The 17,336-nt window shown below is 44.7% G+C and overlaps 2 protein-coding genes across 9 annotated transcripts in view; one reads left to right on the forward strand and one right to left on the reverse strand.

Moving 5' to 3' along the window:
- The first annotated feature begins 2,302 nt into the window (after nt 1-2,302).
- LOC108615241 (lysosome membrane protein 2) lies at nt 2,303-8,598 on the forward strand. Of its 4 annotated transcripts, none has more exons than XM_089470415.1 (7): nt 2,303-4,211; nt 6,071-6,341; nt 6,421-6,512; nt 6,726-6,953; nt 7,016-7,288; nt 7,362-7,953; nt 8,010-8,598. In XM_089470415.1, exons 2-7 carry the CDS (start codon nt 6,113-6,115, stop codon nt 8,366-8,368), a joined length of 1,773 nt encoding a protein of 590 aa, XP_089326541.1. In that variant the 5' UTR covers nt 2,303-4,211; nt 6,071-6,112; the 3' UTR covers nt 8,369-8,598. The 4 variants fall into 4 exon arrangements, with proteins under 4 accessions (XP_089326541.1, XP_089326543.1, XP_017865085.1 ...); XM_089470417.1 differs by having other exon boundaries at nt 2,303-4,108; nt 6,096-6,341; XM_018009596.2 differs by having other exon boundaries at nt 2,311-4,211; nt 6,096-6,341.
- Nucleotides 8,599-9,523: 925 nt separating this feature from the next.
- Nucleotides 9,524-17,336, reverse strand: part of zip (myosin heavy chain 10) — a 30,723-nt gene continuing 22,910 nt past the window's right edge. For 3 of the 5 annotated variants that reach the window (XM_089470410.1, XM_018009586.2, XM_018009585.2), the window contains 6 exons: nt 16,063-16,155; nt 13,259-15,998; nt 12,355-13,190; nt 11,001-12,296; nt 10,776-10,939; nt 9,524-9,768 (listed from right to left, as the gene is read on the reverse strand). In XM_089470410.1, coding sequence (XP_089326536.1) covers nt 9,624-9,768; nt 10,776-10,939; nt 11,001-12,296; nt 12,355-13,190; nt 13,259-15,998; nt 16,063-16,155 — 5,274 coding nt within the window. In that variant the 3' untranslated portion in view covers nt 9,524-9,623. Of the gene's footprint in view, nt 9,769-10,150; nt 10,276-10,775; nt 10,940-11,000; nt 12,297-12,354; nt 13,191-13,258; nt 15,999-16,062; nt 16,156-16,943; nt 17,163-17,336 lie in introns of all 5 variants that reach the window. The other 2 variants (XM_089470409.1, XM_089470411.1) reach the window with 2 other exon arrangements.

The following is a 17,336-nucleotide window of genomic DNA, read 5'->3' on the forward strand; positions in this document are numbered from 1 at the left end:
ACTTGAACCCGGGCTATCTATTTAAAATAATACACATATTATATAGTAACGACTATATATACTATATACAGTTGATAATAAATTAAAGTGACTTCGACTTGGGCTTGATAAGAGTGAGGCATATAGGAAATAAATGCATTGGCTAGCGATAAAGCCAAATAATGCCAATGTGTCTGCTTATTGACGTAGGACCCCACGGCTCTGATAACAGTCAAAAAACCCCAATACAACTCAGACAGCATTAGCTAACTCTGAACGACACTTGAGCTGTCTGAGCTAAGGCTTCATAATTGCATTTTATTTGCCAACTCGAACTCACTTCCTTCCCCCAGTTATGCATATATAATCAGTATACATTTTAACAGGTTATGTTCGTAGCGACAGATCTGTGAAGGCTGCTTATTGAAAAGCTATTAAGTGCACGAAAACATTTTTACTATATTGAAATATATGTATGTATGTGTATCATCTGTGATCGGTCGTCAGCTTAATCATTCCAGTGATGTGGACAAAGTTCAAAAAGGCTATCATTTGTTTGGATGATTTTGTTATTCGATGGGTGGCAAATAAGTCAACTAGCCTGTCAGCCATTGCTGACAGTCAAATACCCTGTAAAAGCGAAGGACCCTAAGCTCAACTCTCAAGCAGAGCAACGCTGAAGGTTGTATTGGAAAAAGAGAATGACACAAAGATGGAGAGAGAGAGAGAAGGATAGATAAACAGAAGGTGAGTAACAAAGAAAGTCAAAGAGTAAACCATAAGAAAGTGAGTGAACGAGAGAGGGAGAGAGAGCAAGTTAGAGAGAGGGAGAGAGTGAAAAAAACAGGGAGATATAAGGAAATGTAGAAAGCAAGGCAGATATAAAAATCAACAAAGAAATATGAAGTTAATCACATATATTAAGAAAGAAAGAGCTTCATGTGATAAGTCCAATGTTATCAGTCAAGCTAAACAGGTGTTTGCCCAAGGCCTTCAAGTGTAAAAGCAAAAAACAAAGAAAAAGAGAGAGCTGTGATCCAATAATCAACTGATCAACTATTAACTAAGTTTTCAAATCTTAATTTAATATCTGCTACCAAAACACTTACTGGCGGAAATCAACAAGAGCAAGCGCTTTTATACCTCGTTAACGCATTGTATAGGGTATGATGATTGACAGAGCAAATAGCACGCTTAGCAAGCATCGCTGACTACGCAGGAGGTAAAACTCGGGCTTGGCGGGGTGAAATAAATACATGTATGAAAATACGCGTATTATAGCTGCGAGATTATTGTAAAGTAAACTCTTGACTAAACTGATAAATGCAGAATACACTTGAGTAGAGTTCAATAACTCGACTCGTAGTCGTCGTTTATCAGCTATTTACAGCTATACAATAAGTACATGCGAATTAATCTATACATATATACGCATCTCTTCTGCCTTGGGTAATGTGAACACGCGTGTGGAATACCTAAAAATATATACCTGAAAATATATATACATACACACATAAAAATAATATACCTCCCATTATTCATTTATCTGTGAAAACAAGTATGTGTCTATCATATCATAAGGAAGCTGAAAGACAAAGAGTGCGTGAACGAGAGGTTTTACATTATTTTTGTCAAGTGTACTGCACCTTTTAAGATATACAAAGAGAAATTCTGCCATTTCTCGACACTGAGAAACTGCTAATTGATAGAGAAAACGGCGAGACTTTTGTTGTTACAAAGCACTTATCTAGCTAGTAGGTGGCGGGCTGGGGGTTGGGGGTGAAGCAGCAACTGAGACGCAATTTCACTTTTAATAAGACCTAGCTGTTTTTACTTTAATAGCGCTAATTAGATTAGGTGAATGTCATTGCTATAAATAAATCCGAGTTCAATTATAAGAGTCAACCAGTTGTTAAACCTTAAAACACAATTGCGCAACTCCTAATGCAAGCGTATAAGACGAAATATAAGAGTGAAACAAGTATAATGATATGCAAACATGCAGCATTTAAGACGAAATATAAGAGTGAGCTAACACACAAATAGCTAAAAGTACACATTGATAACAATTATACATACCAACACCATAATGCCGTTCGTACAAAGATCAACTCCCTTCAAATCTGTTTGTCAGCTGCTTGCGAGAGAGAGAGAGAGCATGGCAGCGAGGAGAGGAGAGCGTATGACTCTTTCCAGCTGCAGCAATAATAAGCCTTGAAGCTTTCCAAAGCTTCACGCACAACGCAATTTGTTTCAGTGCACATCTTCGACTTCGACCGCCGCTATGGAAATGGAGCACACGCTAAAAGATAATAACGAAACAATCATTGAACAACAAGCCGAGCGCCGACCACCGAACGCCAAAGACGACGAGTGCCGAACGGCGAAGTGTAGTATCATGTCTAAACAGCAATGCTGGGGATGCTTTGCGCATACCTATAAACAAACATACATACATACATACACATGTACATGCCTATATACAACCAAAGATACTCGCTCGCTGTGTCGATTCTTTGTCTTGCGGTGATTAAGTTTGCACTTTGTGTCCGTCGTATGAATGTGTATGCTAATGTGTGATTGCTACGTCAAAAAATGATCCCGATACGTAAACAAGAACATCTTCTGCAGAGACAGAGGACAGACAGTCAACAATCAGTAATCATAGCTGCCAGCTGCGAACAGCGCGCTGCTCTTCCCGCTGTAAATGTCTTCGCTCGCTTATCAACACTCGCTCACAGTCGAATGCAGCGACGCAACGAAAGCAGCAGCAACGGCGCAGGCAGCGAATAGAGGACAGCAGCAAGCCAGGCCAGGCCAGTGAATGCGTTGCGCGCGTCGTAGTTATAACTTGTTTCGTGGGCAGGGCGCAACTCGCTGTGTGCTCGCAGTGTGTAACGGTACACCCCGAACTCAAAATAAGAAACATAGCAACAGCAGCCGAAGCAGTGGCAGAGGCTCAGGCAGCAGCAACGCAAATAATAATAACAATAACAAGCCAAATCTAATCTTGCGACGCAATTTTTATATTGATAGTGCGTGAAACGGGCCGGGCTAATCCGTCCAATGTGAAACGTGCAACGGAAAGGGTCTGACATTATAATTGTGTTGCCTCAATAATTCGCATTGCCAGGTTGGCAGATGAGTGGCCAATTAATTGCTGCCCACCTGTAGCTAATGGAAAAGTGAGTGCAATGAGAGAAATCTGAAACAAAGGCAATATCTCCAACGACAACAACAAAAGAAACTGCAGCGAATTTGTAACAAGTCATACGGAAAACCAGCTTGCCATATGAAAAAAAAAAAAAAAAAAAAAAAACAGCAATAATAATAATAATAATAATAACAAGAGCACAACAACAACAACAGTAAGCGATCGGTAGTCAGAACGAAATAGCGACAAAACAAAGAATCAAGTGGGTAACAAAGAACGCAAAACACAAGACAACAACACAGCCCGTAAAGACTGGAACGCCAGAAACAAGAACAGCAACAACATTACAACAACAATCAGTAACATTCAATCAGATTTCGACAGCAACAAGAGAGCTAGCGCTGCCTAGGCGTAGTGTGTCGCTGCGGCGAACTGGAATACACAACATTCAGCACAATAGCAACAGTAATAATACGAACAATAACAAGCTTTTAAAATTTTTGGCTTCGTATTTTGTGCGCAGTCAGCGCAAAAAGCGACAAATTATTAATTAAAACGCCAAATGTTTGGCAGGCGTCTTGGAAAGTGCATGTCTAAGCAAGAGCGCATACATACGGAGCACCGTTTGCAGTGAGTGCAAGCGAGAAACAACGCTAGACGAGAGAGTAGCGTTGAGTGAGAACAAGCGCGAGTGCAATTCCTGTGTGAGTTTGAGTGCGCGTGTTTCGTTTCCAAATTGTTGCGATCAGCTGGGCTGCGCGTACGTGTTTCTCTGTGTGCTTCGCTTACATCTCAACATTTTTCAAGTGCACACCAACAACGGTAGCTGCGTATTAGAGCTCTTGCGCGTTGCTCGTCTTTATGCCGGCGCTTGCTCTCCGCACAGGTGGACGCATCTTCCGTGGCCGTGCCATTGTGTTATCAGTCAATGGCACTGAGTGAACGACGCCGCAGCGTCAATTAAATTTCATAGCAGTGAGTTGAATAGCAGAAGCAACAACACAACAATAACAATAACAACAGGGCCAGTGCAACTTTCAAAGCTTTTAAACGCCCGCACAACGTCCAGCCTGCACATGTACGTATATTGTATGTATGTATGCATGTATGTATCTATGTCTGTTTGTGCTTGTGTGTGAATACTTATCAGCGACCGAGTGAGCAGAAATTAAATATATAAAAAAAAGAACATGTTTCGAGCTACTTCCAAATACTTGCCACATGCAGTTGTATTTATAAATACATAAGTGTGCGCGTGTGTGTGTATGTGTGTGTGTGTGTGAACTTGACAACAAATATGTAAATCATTGGAGAGTCCATCAACTTTTGATCCAGCTCAGTTCATTTATTTTGATAACCGCTACTTTTCATAGTTTTTATTATTGGAAATTTTTCATTTCAAATTGGCAATTATGACAAACAGCAGCGCAATTCTTATCAGAATGTTGTTGACCCCTTTTCCAGCTGACATTACCGCAGAGCTAGCAATAATATGAATATATAGACAAACATATATATGTATGTATATAACTTATATATTTAATAGAACTTTTGCTGATTAATTATGTATATACATATATATAATAAATCAGCAGAAAGTTCTATCAAAGATTAGAAATTTCTGTCATATATTATAGTTCATCGTTTCGTTTGCTCAATTTATATTTAAACCAAATCGGTATATTTAAATACTCTGGTACTCTTATAAGTCTTAATCAGTAAATCTCTAAAGCTATTATCGAATACAACTGCGACCACAAAAGCACTTAAAATTGTTGTTTATAAGAACTTTCCTGTACCTACCTAACTTACATTAGGGCATTAGCTTATCTCTCACTCATGTATTTTGAATTGGTTGCAATGTATTTCATTCAATTATATATAGAAACTAGAATAGTTTTTTGTTTTTGTTTTTTAGATAAGAACTAATAGAAATTCGTACTTCTTATAGATTTCGTACGATTGTTATTGTTTTCTTAGAACTATCATTATTATTATTGTTAATATTATTATCCCATTACTATTATTATTCTCATTGCCATCATTATCATTACTATTCATATGAGAATTATCCGAATACAAATGATTGGAAAAGATCCTAATGGAATCTTAACACTCTTATATGCTAATCCCATATACAAACAAGCATTTGTATACATATGTATATACACATAGGCATAAGTATATCTATATATTCATAGTTACCATGCTTAAGCCCCTAATATAAGACGTACCCCAACTAGTTCGCAATTTGGAGCATATTAAGGTACCCATACATACATACATACATACATATATATGTATGCTGATATGCCCATACACATATATTTGTGTCTATAGATTTGCTTTAATACACTCGTTGAATATTCTCTGTATGAATTGTGTTTGTAGCCTTCTCGCATTTACCAAGCAACACTGATAAGCGATGTGCCATTCTATATAGACCGATTAGTATAATATACATATATATATATATAGAATTGTTATTGTACTTTGATTTGAGAGTAGCACGCGTAGCTTGTGAAAAAACCAAAACCGAGATTAGTTAGTACACACGGTGTTCAACGATCGGCTGGTTAAGAGCTGCGACTCAAGCGCTAGATCATTTCGGAATTAAATTATACATATACTATATATATACTACATACATATATACAATCTATATAGAGCCCAGGTATCTGAGTCAGGTTAAGTTATGAATGGGCAAACCATTTCTATACTCGAAACATGCACTTGCAAGTTTTTGTTCGTTGGTTCAATGACCAGAGCGAAATACTAAAGCCCTAATGGCATGGCGAGTGATAAGGCAATGTGGCATATAACACGTGTCGCCATAGATCACTTGGGGTTATACATAACATGCATAACGCTAGACGTGGCTCTATACCAAGCCAACTAATAAACCAAACAATAAACAATGCTAATAGTAATACATAGTTCGTAATCATTATATATTTCACAGCAAATACTCCAGACATCATGTCGCATGCCACGCTGCACCATGATGTGGCACAGCCAACGCTGCCTGCCTCAGAGGATCTCACAGTACAAACAAACAAATCGAAAACGAACACCTTGAACTCCCTACGCAATGGCAATACCTCGAACTACTCCAGTCCCGGGCCCGAGAAGCTGACGGTGCTGGATATGATACTGGAATCGTTGGCCCTGCGCAATCTGACGTCCAAGGATATGGGCACACTGATAAGTAAGTCCATACTACAAGTATTTATACATGTGCGTCATCGCCCTCGGATTAACCCAATTTTATTGCGACCTTTTTACAGTGCTGGGCTCCATGTTTTTGCTGTTTGTGATAAGCGTGACCGGGTTCTTTGTGATGTGGTTTACCGAATACTACAATAATACAATGCTCGAGGTAATTGCCGATACGAATTGTTTATTTTCTCTCCATGTTCTCTTCCTTCTACATTCATTGCATTTCATTCTTCGTTCTTCCATCTTTACTTTTCGCTCTTAATCCCTTCATTCGTTACCTTTTGATTCCCTTATACCAGTTCACATTACAAACATACCCAGTATATATGTATATCCGATCACTCGCTAATTTGTACTTTCGTAACTTTCGCAGAATTTAATACTCGCCGAGCACTCGGATACGGCGAACAGTTGGCTCTCGCCGGATCCCAAGTATGATACGCTGCTAAAGGCGCACATCTTTAACTATACGAATATTGAGGACTACCTGGCTGGGCGGGCGGACAAGATACACGTCGAGGATCTGGGTCCGCTCACCTATCAGGAGCATACGATCAAGGATCAGGTGTCCTTCAATAAGAATCATACGGTTACATTTCGGGTAAGCCTCTCACAAATTTCCATTAATTAAACAAATATATTGATTTTTCCATCTGCTTGCAGGATAAAAAATCGTATAAGTTTCTGCCGGAAAAGTCGACGGTGCGGGAAGATGATATGATCCTGGTGCCCAATGTACCGCTGCTATCGGCGGCGGTGCATGTGAAGCGGATGGCCGCAATCAAGCGCCTCATTGTGACCGGCACCATCAAGCTCTTTGAGGAGCCGCTGTTCAAGCGACTCACTGCCCACGAGTACCTATGGGGCTATCGGGACAAGATCATCAGTCTGGAATCCCTGGGCGGCGGCAAGACGCACTTCGGTCTGCTGAGAACTGTGAGAACTAAAGAAACTTAGATTCAACTTAAGCCACATCAGCTAATCCCTGATCTCTGATCTCCATTTGCAGCGCAACGGAACGAGCGTGGACTCGGTGCAGCTGAACACGGGCGAGGACGACATCTCCAAGTTTAGCATCATCACCCAGTTCAATGGGAAGCCCCAGTTGGATTTCTGGCAGGGCGACGAGTGCAATCGCATCGATGGCAGCGAGCCGTCCATGTTCTCGCCCACCATGCTGCAGACTCGCAGCACGGTGAATGTCTTCCTGCAGGTGCTGTGCCGCAAGGTGCCGCTGCGCTTCGAGAAGGAGGAGACCATCTACAATGACATCGATGTGCTGCGCTATCGTACGCCCTTGGACGTCTTTGCCCATCCTTCCGAGAATCCGGCCAACGAATGTTATTGCCGCAATACTGATCTCTGTCTGCCGAGTGGCGTTATCAATGCGACCAGGTGCTACGATGATTCGCCAATCTTCCCATCGTTTCCGCATTTCTTCACCGGCGATCCGATACTGTACAAAGATTTTGAAGGCATCAATCCAGATGCCGAACTGCATCAGACTTATGCCGATATACATCCGCGCTTTGGCTTCCCCATCAGCGGCGCCTCCCGCATCCAGATCAACATCATGCTGGACAAGACGCCACTGCTGCGCAGTAAGTTAAATGACATTCGCTTATAGAGTCCATTCATCTAAATTCCCGTCTTTCAGATCAAGCCTGGCGCATGCAGAATGCCACCATCTTGCCCCTGATCTGGATTGAAATAACCGCTGGCGACTTTAATGAAGATGTCCTGCACACGCTCTATGTGAGCACCTTTGGCCTGGATGCCATTCAGCTGGCGCTCAAGTACGGCACCCTATTGGTCTCCGTGACCAGCTTCAGCCTAATCGTGGCCAGTGTTTATTATCTGAACAGCAAGCGTGAGGAGCAGCAGCAGCTGGAGAAGAGCAAATCCTCTGCGGAGCTGGAGGCCCTTGCTGGTCCAAGTGCTAGCAATGGTGGTGGCATTGTTGTTGTCCAGGTCCTGCCACATGGCGTCAGTCTGGCGCATTGCGCCAATTCGTAGTGCCATTAGCAATTAGTTAGGGGAGGGATTTGTGGGCGGGGCAGCACAAATGGGTTTTGTGCATGGGTAAGAGAGAGAGCCTTCTTGCGCTGGAGTGCCTTATTAATCAAGAGATTTTCGAATTTGTCACGACTTAGGATACGATGTAGTTAACAAATTGTATATATGTATCATATGTATAAAGAAATGAAACAAATGTTTAATAAATAGTAAGTATAAAAAGCAATAAATGGTATGGATTTGATTATGTATCATTAAATAACAAGTATCCTTCCTCGCCGTTATGAATTCAAGTTCAAAATTCAACTGCCCCAAAGTTTGGCGGTAAAATAACAGTTACTGTTGATTAACAGTGTACTTAACAGCGATTTACCAGAATTATGTTCGCTGACAGTGCACTGTTAGCACCATGTTCATTAACATTTTCAGCCCTGCTGCTGATTTCTGTTCGCCTGGTACTTCAGAAAACCTTCATACGAAAACTCTGCACTAAAACGGCTTTACCGGCAACCCCGTAACGGTATGCAACAATTTTTTACAGTGCAATTTTGTTGGATGACTGTTGATACTTGAATTGATTAGAAGAAAATTACATCAAATAAAAAGAAAAACGATTTTTTTATTTTTATTGAATTTAAAAGGTGCAAACTAAATAAATGAGTATCATAAGAATAATCAGTTCTTTGCTCTTTATTGCTCACAAACTCTATTGAAATTCCCTATGCGACCTTCTAGACTTTGCTCACTGACAAGAGCTAGTTGATATGCATGATTTTCGAGAATTTGTGCCCATGCTTGGCCACACTGCAAGAGTACTGCCAGCACAATTCGCATTCGACCCGCGCAAATTCAAACAGACATTTGAACCATTTATAATTGTTATAGCAAATATTTATTGTTTCTAAACAAAACGAAATTCGTATATTAGTTGCTTGTTCAACATTTGATTGTTTTATAAACCTTTAGTTATTAAATGCATGTGTATTGTATATGTATATTGCATGTTGAAGGGGGTTTAAGTAGGGGAGGAAGAAAGTTAATACGCGTATTGGTTGTAGTTTGTTTTTATGTTGTATAATTATTTTGTTTTGCGTTTGTTGTTGTCTTTAAGTTTTTAATTAAGAATAATAGTTTATATAAAAAATAACAGAGAAATTATATAAAAGAAACATTAAAATATAATCGTTTATTTCCTTTTTGTTGATTTTTTTGTTGTTTTTTTTAATTATTTTTTTATGTATTAATAATTAACGCGTCAATTGCCTGAATCCTCGCCATCTAATGATTCATCCTGCACCGATGAGCTGTCGTCGCCGCCGCCGCCCCCACCGCCGCCTCCGCGCTTGGACGATGGTGTGCCCGTGAGTCGGCTGGAGCTGAGGCCCATGCCGCCGGTGCGTCTACAAAAGGAGAAACAAAATACAAAATATAACAAATTATTTTTAAAAATAATTAAAGACAGAGGCTTATCGTGCAAAATAAAAACAAGAGGTTGTAAGGGTCAACGCAAACATATATATATATATATGTATGTAAAACAATATAACGAGAGTTGTAGGGAAGTGGAGACACGCTATGTACGATAAAATGCACTAAGTTCTAGTCCTGGGAAGGGATTCGTATCGAACATTGAACGCTATTCAAACGCACGATTTAATGTGTATGTGTGTAAGTGTGTGTGTGTGTGTCTAACATGCACTAAAATCTTGACATAGATCTGATTGGAATTGGTTCATTCTCTGTAGTTGGTTGGGTGTAGATGAAGATGTCGCCAGCACTTACAGCCTACCAAGAGGAAGCGAAGCGAAATGGAAACCTAATGCAGACCCTCACAATTCATAATGAGTGCAGCATCCTTTTTCGGCGAATATGCTTTGGCCTTTTCAGTCTCGGCCACCTGTATCGAACTATATATGCACATATAGTAACAACGTCGTCAAGACCAGAGAAAAATATAAATAAATAAACAGTACAAAAAACCAAAAAAAGAAATAATACCAAAAAGAAGCTGAGTTACAATCGGCCTGCCGATGTCAACGTACTCTTGCAGACAGATAGAGATTACAGATTCTATATATTAAATCTATATGACATGATTACAAAGAGATGTTATTCAATATATGTATATAAAGACACAATCAGACCGACTTCTATATAAGTAAAATCCATATTGACATAGTAAACAAACAGCTGAACAGACTGGTCATGGAATAGCTATACCTATCAGAAATCATAAGACTATATACTATACTATATATACTATTTGAAGTGCTCCCCTTTTAGGCTATACACTTTCTGCTTCATCTGCAAGAGTATAAACTTTCATTAGAGCGACAGCAGCTGCAGCCACTGCTGCTGCCTTCAGTTCATCCAGTTAATTCCCCGCTAGTCTCTGCCCTGCGCTTACCGCAATTTCGTTTTCAGTGAGTTAATCTCACGGTTCATGGCCTCCTGGGATTCGATCATGTCCTCGCATTCGCGCTGATATTTGCGCTTTTGCGTCTTCTCCTTCTGCAGCTCCTCCTCGGTCTCGTCCAGATTGCGCTTGAGCAGTTTAATGCGGCTATTCAGCTGTGATTGATACATAAAGAGAATTAGCATTATCCCAAATTCAATTACAAATTCCACTCACTTTATCCATTTGCTCCTTATGCTGGTCGACGTGTCTTCGCTCGTCCTCGATGTTCATGGTGAGCTCCTTGATCTTCTTGTCCATTTTGCGGTTGGCCTTCTGTTGCAGCAGTCGCTCCTTGCCCTCGTTCTCCAGCTGCTCCTCCAGATTGGCTATCTTCGCCTCGAGCGTGGCAATGGTGGCCTTCACCTTGGTGCGTTGCGCCGTCTCGATCTCGGCCAGCTTGGCCTTCAGCTCCTTGTTCTGGCGCTCGAGCAGCGCACGTCCGTTCTCGTTCTTCTGCGAGTTGGACTTCTCGTTGGCCAGCTCTGTGGTCAACTGTTCGATCTGTAGCTGCGCCTTGCGGCTGCGATCGAGCAGTACCTCTGAATTCGATTGCTCCTCCTCGAGCTCCTCCTCCAGGGTGGCAATGCGCGCCTCCAGCCGCCGCTTCTCATCAATCATGAGCGAGCCCTTGCTGGCATTGGTGGCGATCTCTTCGGCCAGTTCGTCGCGCTCAGTTTCTGCCGCTCGCCTGGCACGCTCCGAGCTGGCCAAATCCTCGGTCAGCTGTAATACTTCGGCCTCGAGTGCCTTCACCTTTCGTTCGGCTTCTTTGCTCAGCGCCTGCAGCTCCTCCTTGGCGGCCTTGGCCTCCTCGGCATCGCGCAGCGCATCCTTGACTTGTGCTTGTAATTTCTTGGCATGCTTGAGGGCATCCTCTTTCACCTTGTTATGCATCTCCATGGTGGTCTCAATCTCCTTGAGATCACCCTCCAGCTTCTTCTTGGCCGCCACCGCGGCCGTTCGCTGTTTGCGCTCCTCGTCCAGCTCGGCCTCCAGATCGCGCAGCTGCTTGACCAGGCCACGTCGCTTCTCCTCGGCGCCCTCCTCCTTGGCTAGCAGGTCCCGTTCGAATTGCGAGCGCAGCGCCTGCATGTTGACCTCCAGACGCAGTTTGGCATCCTCGGTCAGCTGCAGATCATCCTCGAGCTCCTCGTTTTGTGCTTTCAGCTCGGCCAGCTGCGATTCGAGCGCACGTTTCGCCTTCTCCAGCTCGTGAACGTTCTTGTCGGCCGTGCCCTGTGTGTTGGCCAGATCGTCGAGCTCGTTCTGCAGCTGCTTGCGTTTCGTTTCCAGATCCTCGATCTTGTCGTACGCCTCGTCCAATTCGCGGGATACTGACAGCACCTTGGTCTCCTTCTCACGGGCCTCACGCTCCGCCGTGTCGCGCTCCTGGGCGATCTGTTCTGATATGGCTTTCTCTTCGGCGAGTATCTTGTCGAAGTTCTTCTGCTTCTTCTCCAATTCGAGCACCTGATGAATGATATAAGGATGAGCAACTGGCTTATTTATTATACGTGTCTTTACTTACCTTCGTGCGTTGCGCCTCCAGCTCAATGGTAGCATCCTCGAGCTCCGACTGGATCTTCTTTTTGCTCTTGTCCAGGCGGTCGTTCTGTGCCATCAGCTCCTTGACCTGTCGCTCCAGCGCCTCGATGTCCTTGTTGAGGCGCTTCTTGCCTTCCTCGAGCTCCTTGGCCAGATCGGCATCCTCCTCGGCCTTCTTCTTGATCTCCTGCATTTGGGCTGTTACCTCGGCCAATTTACGTTCGAAGTTGCGTTTCGCCTCCTCATCCTCCTCGAGCTGCTCCTGCAGTGCCTCCTTCTCCGATTCGATTTGACGCAGCTTGGAACTGAGGGCGAGCTTCTGGCGGGTCTCCTCCTCTAGCAGCTGCTGTGCCTCTGTCAGCTGCGATTCCATATTGCTGGCTGACTTGACGGCTGCCGAGGCCTTCAGTTCGGCCTCCTCCAGCTGGTTGGTAATGTTCTCTGCCTCCTGCTGCAGCTTCGTGCACTTCTCCTGCAGTTCGGAACGCGCACGCTCAATCTCCGCCAGCTTCACCTGCAGCTCAGCGATCTGAGACTCCGCCTGCTTGCGTCGGCGGTCATTCTCCTGTCGCGAGCTGTTCACGCTTCGCAGCTCCGTGGCCAGATCCGCATTCTCCGCCTCGAGGGTGCCCTTGGCCTTTTCCAAGCCAGCCTTGGCCTTGCGCAGATTCTCCAGCTGATCGTTGATGCTGTTCAGCTCCTGGGCATGCTTGTGGCGCATTTCAGCGAGCACGCTCTCATGATTCACGCCCTCCTCCTCCAGAGACTTCTTCAGCATGGCCAGCTCCTGCTCGCGCTTGGAGCGCAGCTCCTGTTGGGCTGTAGCAGAGCAAGAAGAGAATTTGATATAGAAAGTATTACAGGAAAAGCACAAATCTTCGACTTACCGGCTGTGGTATCCAGTGAGTCGAGCAGCTCGTTCTTAAGCGCCTCCAATTCCTCGCTGAGATCGCGACGCAGTTTTTCGGCCTTGCTGCGCGCTGACTTTTCGGCCTCGAGATCCTCCTGGATCTCGGCCAGCTGGGATTCGAGTTCACGTTGCGCCTTCTGGGCGGCGGCCTTTGAGGCGGACTCCTCATCGATGCGCATCAGCGTTTGGGTGAGTTCCTCCTCGCGCTTGGCCAGCTGTGCTTGCATCTCCTCGACCTGGATGCGGCGCTCGTTCAGCTGCTCCTTCAGATCGGCCACCTCGGTTTCGATTTTGCGCTTGGTGCGGTCCGATTCCTGGCGCTGCTGTTGATCCTTGTGCATGCGTTCCTCCAACTCGGCAATGGTCGCCTCGTGCTTGGCTTTCAGTTTGGCCAGATGCTTGGCCTTCTCCTCCTCCTCAGCCAGCGTCTGGGACAGATCGTTGGCACGCTCCTCCAGCACTTTCTTCTCCTTCAGCAGCTTCTGGTTCTGATCTTCGGTGAGCGCCAGCTCCTCTTCATGCTTTTTGATCTTGGCATCCAGCTGCACCTTTTCGAGTTGGAGTTTCTGGCGTGCAGCCTCCTCCTCTTCGAGTTGCTCCTCCAAATCCTGAATATGCAATTCCAGTTTCTTCTTATCGCCGGCCAGCGACAGTACGCGCTCCTCTTCCTCCTCGATGCGCGTCTCCAACTCCTGCATCATATCCTCCAGCTCCTGTTTACGTGCCATCAGGCGTGAGCGCGACTCCTCCGCCTCGGCGCAGAGCTCAATCTCGGCCTGCAGCTGCTCGGCAAGCGTGGTCTTCTCACCCAGCGCCTGCTGGTACTTACGCTCATACTCCTGCGTATTCTTGGCCAGCGATTCGAGCTTCTCGCGCACCTGCTTCAGCTCATCCTCCTTCTGCACGAGCTTCTCCTCCTGTTTGGTCACCTCCAGCAGGGGCTTGACCTTGGTATACAGACGCCACCACTGCCAGTTGCGCAGCTTGAGATAGGCAGCACAATTGCGCTGGATGATGCGTATGGCGTTCAGCTGCTGGAGACGCTTCTGGTAGTTGCGGCGGGCGAGGAAGCCGCGACAGAATGCCTGGAAATTGACAATTAGATCGGAGATCTTGAAGTCGCGCTCCTCCTCCAGATGTGCCAGCACACCGGCGCGGAAGAAGATCTTCGATTGGCCAACACGATACAGATTGGAGTCGAGCTCCAAGGCCTGGATCATCTTCTCGCAGGCCTTCTTGCCGTCCATAAAGCCCTTCGGTATGACATTGGGCGTAAGCAGTTCGTAGCGCTGCCTGAACTCCTGGAAGGGTATGCGATTGGGGAAGCCCTGGCGACAGATGCGTATACCCTCGAGGACACCATTGCAGCGCAATTGGTCCAGCACCAGGGGCGCGTCGATCTTGCCAGCCCGCTTCTCGTGATTCGGTATGATACAGCGCACAAAATTTGGGTTCGTGTTGCGCAGCGTGTCCATCAGTTTGGCCAGCTGCTCCTTATACAAATGCGACACGGTGCGGAACATGCCCTTGCGCGTGCGCGCCCCAAATTGGGTATCAGTTAGCGCTTGCTGTGCCATGCCGACTATTTCCGCATCCTTCCAGATGTTCACGACAAACGGATCCTGCGATGCCTGCAACAGCGACACAATGTTCTCGTTCAACGGGTCCATGTTCTTCATCAACCATTTCGTGGCCGAGTAGTCCACCCGTCCGGCATAATGGACGATGGCAAAGTCGGCAACGCCACGGAAATCGGTCTTCATGAATTTCGGATGCATGGAGTGGGCGGAGACGAGCTTGTCGACAAACGTCTTGTCGGTGGCCTTGGGGAACCAGCACTCCTCATCCAGCAGAGCCATGATGCCACCAGGCTTATCGATCAGATCGATGGTGGGCTGCAGATCGAGTCCGAAATCAATGAACTTCCATTCGATGCCCTCGCGCTGATATTCCTCCTGCTCCAAGATGAACATGGTGTGGTTGAATAGCTGCTGCAGCTTCTCATTGGTATAGTTGATGCACAGCTGCTCGAACGAGTTCAGCTCGAAGATCTCGAAGCCAGCCATATCGAGAATGCCAATGAACGAGGCGCCCTGTCGCTTGGTGCGATCCAGCGATCGATTGATGCGATTCACCAGCCACTTGAACATGCGCTCATAGCACGCCTTGGCGATGGCCTCCACGGCGAATTCGACCTGCTCCTTGGTCTGTGCCTTGGTCACAAAATCGCGACCCACTTTGATGCGGGGCGTGAGAAAGGCGCGCGTCATATCCGTAACGCTCAAGCCAAGCAAATGGGCAATCTTCTGGGCGACCGTATTATCGGGCAGCGTTGCCTGATCGTTGTTGCGCTCCTGCCGGAACTTCATGCTGCCAAAGAGCAGCACGGCGCTAACGATCCGGAATATCGAATTGAAATCCTCCGAGGTCATGCCCATGATGTTCATCGATTTGACTGTCGCTTGGAATTCAGCAAAGTCATCGACCCCGGGCACGGGCAGCGTGCCGTTTGAGAGGAATGGATACGACTTAATGTCATCGAGTATGAATTTCTCGCGCTGCTCCGGCGTTGCGCCCGCCAGCAGCTGATAGAATATATGGAATGTACGTTCGTCCTTCGCTTGACGAATGGCACGCGACTTCTCCAACAGATAGGTCTCGATATTGGCGCCCGAAATGAAACCCGATGCATCAAAGTTAATGCGTATGAATTTACCCTGCACAAAGATTTACATTAATCAAACTGTCTTAATATTTCATTTGCTAATTTTTTGTACTTACGAAACGCGATGAGTTGTCGTTCTTGACCGTCTTGGCATTGCCAAATGCTTCCAGTATGGGATTCGCCTGCAGCAGCTGTTGCTCCAGCTCGCCCTGCGAAAATAGTCGTACATTAATATATATTACACAAGGGTTTCACATAAAGCTTTCTTTGGGTTAAACATTAAATGCATACAACATACGGTACATATATAATGACATAACTACACAGACAAACGCATACAACAAATTTACATGATTATTCAGATTAGTCAACAACGAGCAGAAGAACATGCACAAAAGCCAGAAGAAACAAACATAGTTCCTACACGTGAATGGACAGGTCACAATTTCCTAGGCTAATGCAGTGCGATCGCCTTGAAGATCCTGATCATTGAGAGTAAGACCAGTCAAAGAAAGTTTATATCATATAATGATGTTTAGGATCAGAGCTAGAATCAGTTGGAAAAACTATAGACTGAAAAGCTATTATAGACTGTCAGATTATGAATAAATTATAAGATAACACAAGAATCGATCTTCAAACGATCACTGAGTCTCTTCTGTATTTTAAATATTGTCAATCAACTCTTGATTTCAGCTTTTAAAAGAACTCTTAAATGAAAATATTTTAAGACAGTTGCCCTTAGCTTAACTTCTCATATAAATATGATTTATGCAAGCTGATCGTAAATACTCTTTGAGTAAATTTGTATAGCTTATCTTCTCTTGAGATAAAATTGCTTGAACTCCTGATGAGCGCAGCAAAGAATTTGTGATCTCTTAGGTAATGCGCGTAGCTGAGAAGCTTTTCTCTCTGCTTTCCCTTTCGTTCGATCGCACTGCACTCGACTCTAAAGCCATTCGGCTAGCTACACAATCCGCTCGCGGATTGCTTTTACCTCCACCTCGGGCATGGGCATATCAACTACGAGACAGTCACAATGCGTCGCAGCAGCTAACCGATCCACCACATGGCAGCTACTTAGCTGCATGATCGTCTTCGAACCGACACCGTTGTTGTTTGCTTCGATGATCTTCCTACTGTGCACCTTATTACCAAATATATTATTGACATTACATTTGACCTTAATGTATTTATTCGTGTTCACCGAAAAGTTCTGCAATAATGGGTATGTGGTTAGAGGCAAAGGTATTAAGTTGCTAAATGGGGTTTACGTAGATCAGCAATTGACTCTGTAATACTAGAGCTAGCACAGCATTGAATAGTACAAAAATAATAAATACAGCCAAGGCAAAACGAAATAGGTTTCTACATATAAAATATATAAGAT

Source organism: Drosophila arizonae, chromosome 5 (genome assembly GCF_054131065.1).
Source record: "Drosophila arizonae isolate 15081-1271.41 chromosome 5, UAZ_ARI_1.0, whole genome shotgun sequence".
In the NCBI taxonomy this organism is placed as follows: Eukaryota; Metazoa; Arthropoda; class Insecta; order Diptera; family Drosophilidae; genus Drosophila; species Drosophila arizonae.

Excerpts from the sequence above, each read along its gene's own strand:
- LOC108615241 (XM_089470415.1), top strand. The coding sequence starts at position 6,113 with ATGTCGCATGCCACGCTGCACCATGATGTGGCACAGCCAACGCTGCCT. Across the intron at positions 6,342-6,420 it reads GGATATGGGCACACTGATAA|TGCTGGGCTCCATGTTTTTG; the intron begins GTAAGTCCATAC and ends ACCTTTTTACAG. Across the intron at positions 6,954-7,015 it reads ATCATACGGTTACATTTCGG|GATAAAAAATCGTATAAGTT; the intron begins GTAAGCCTCTCA and ends ATCTGCTTGCAG.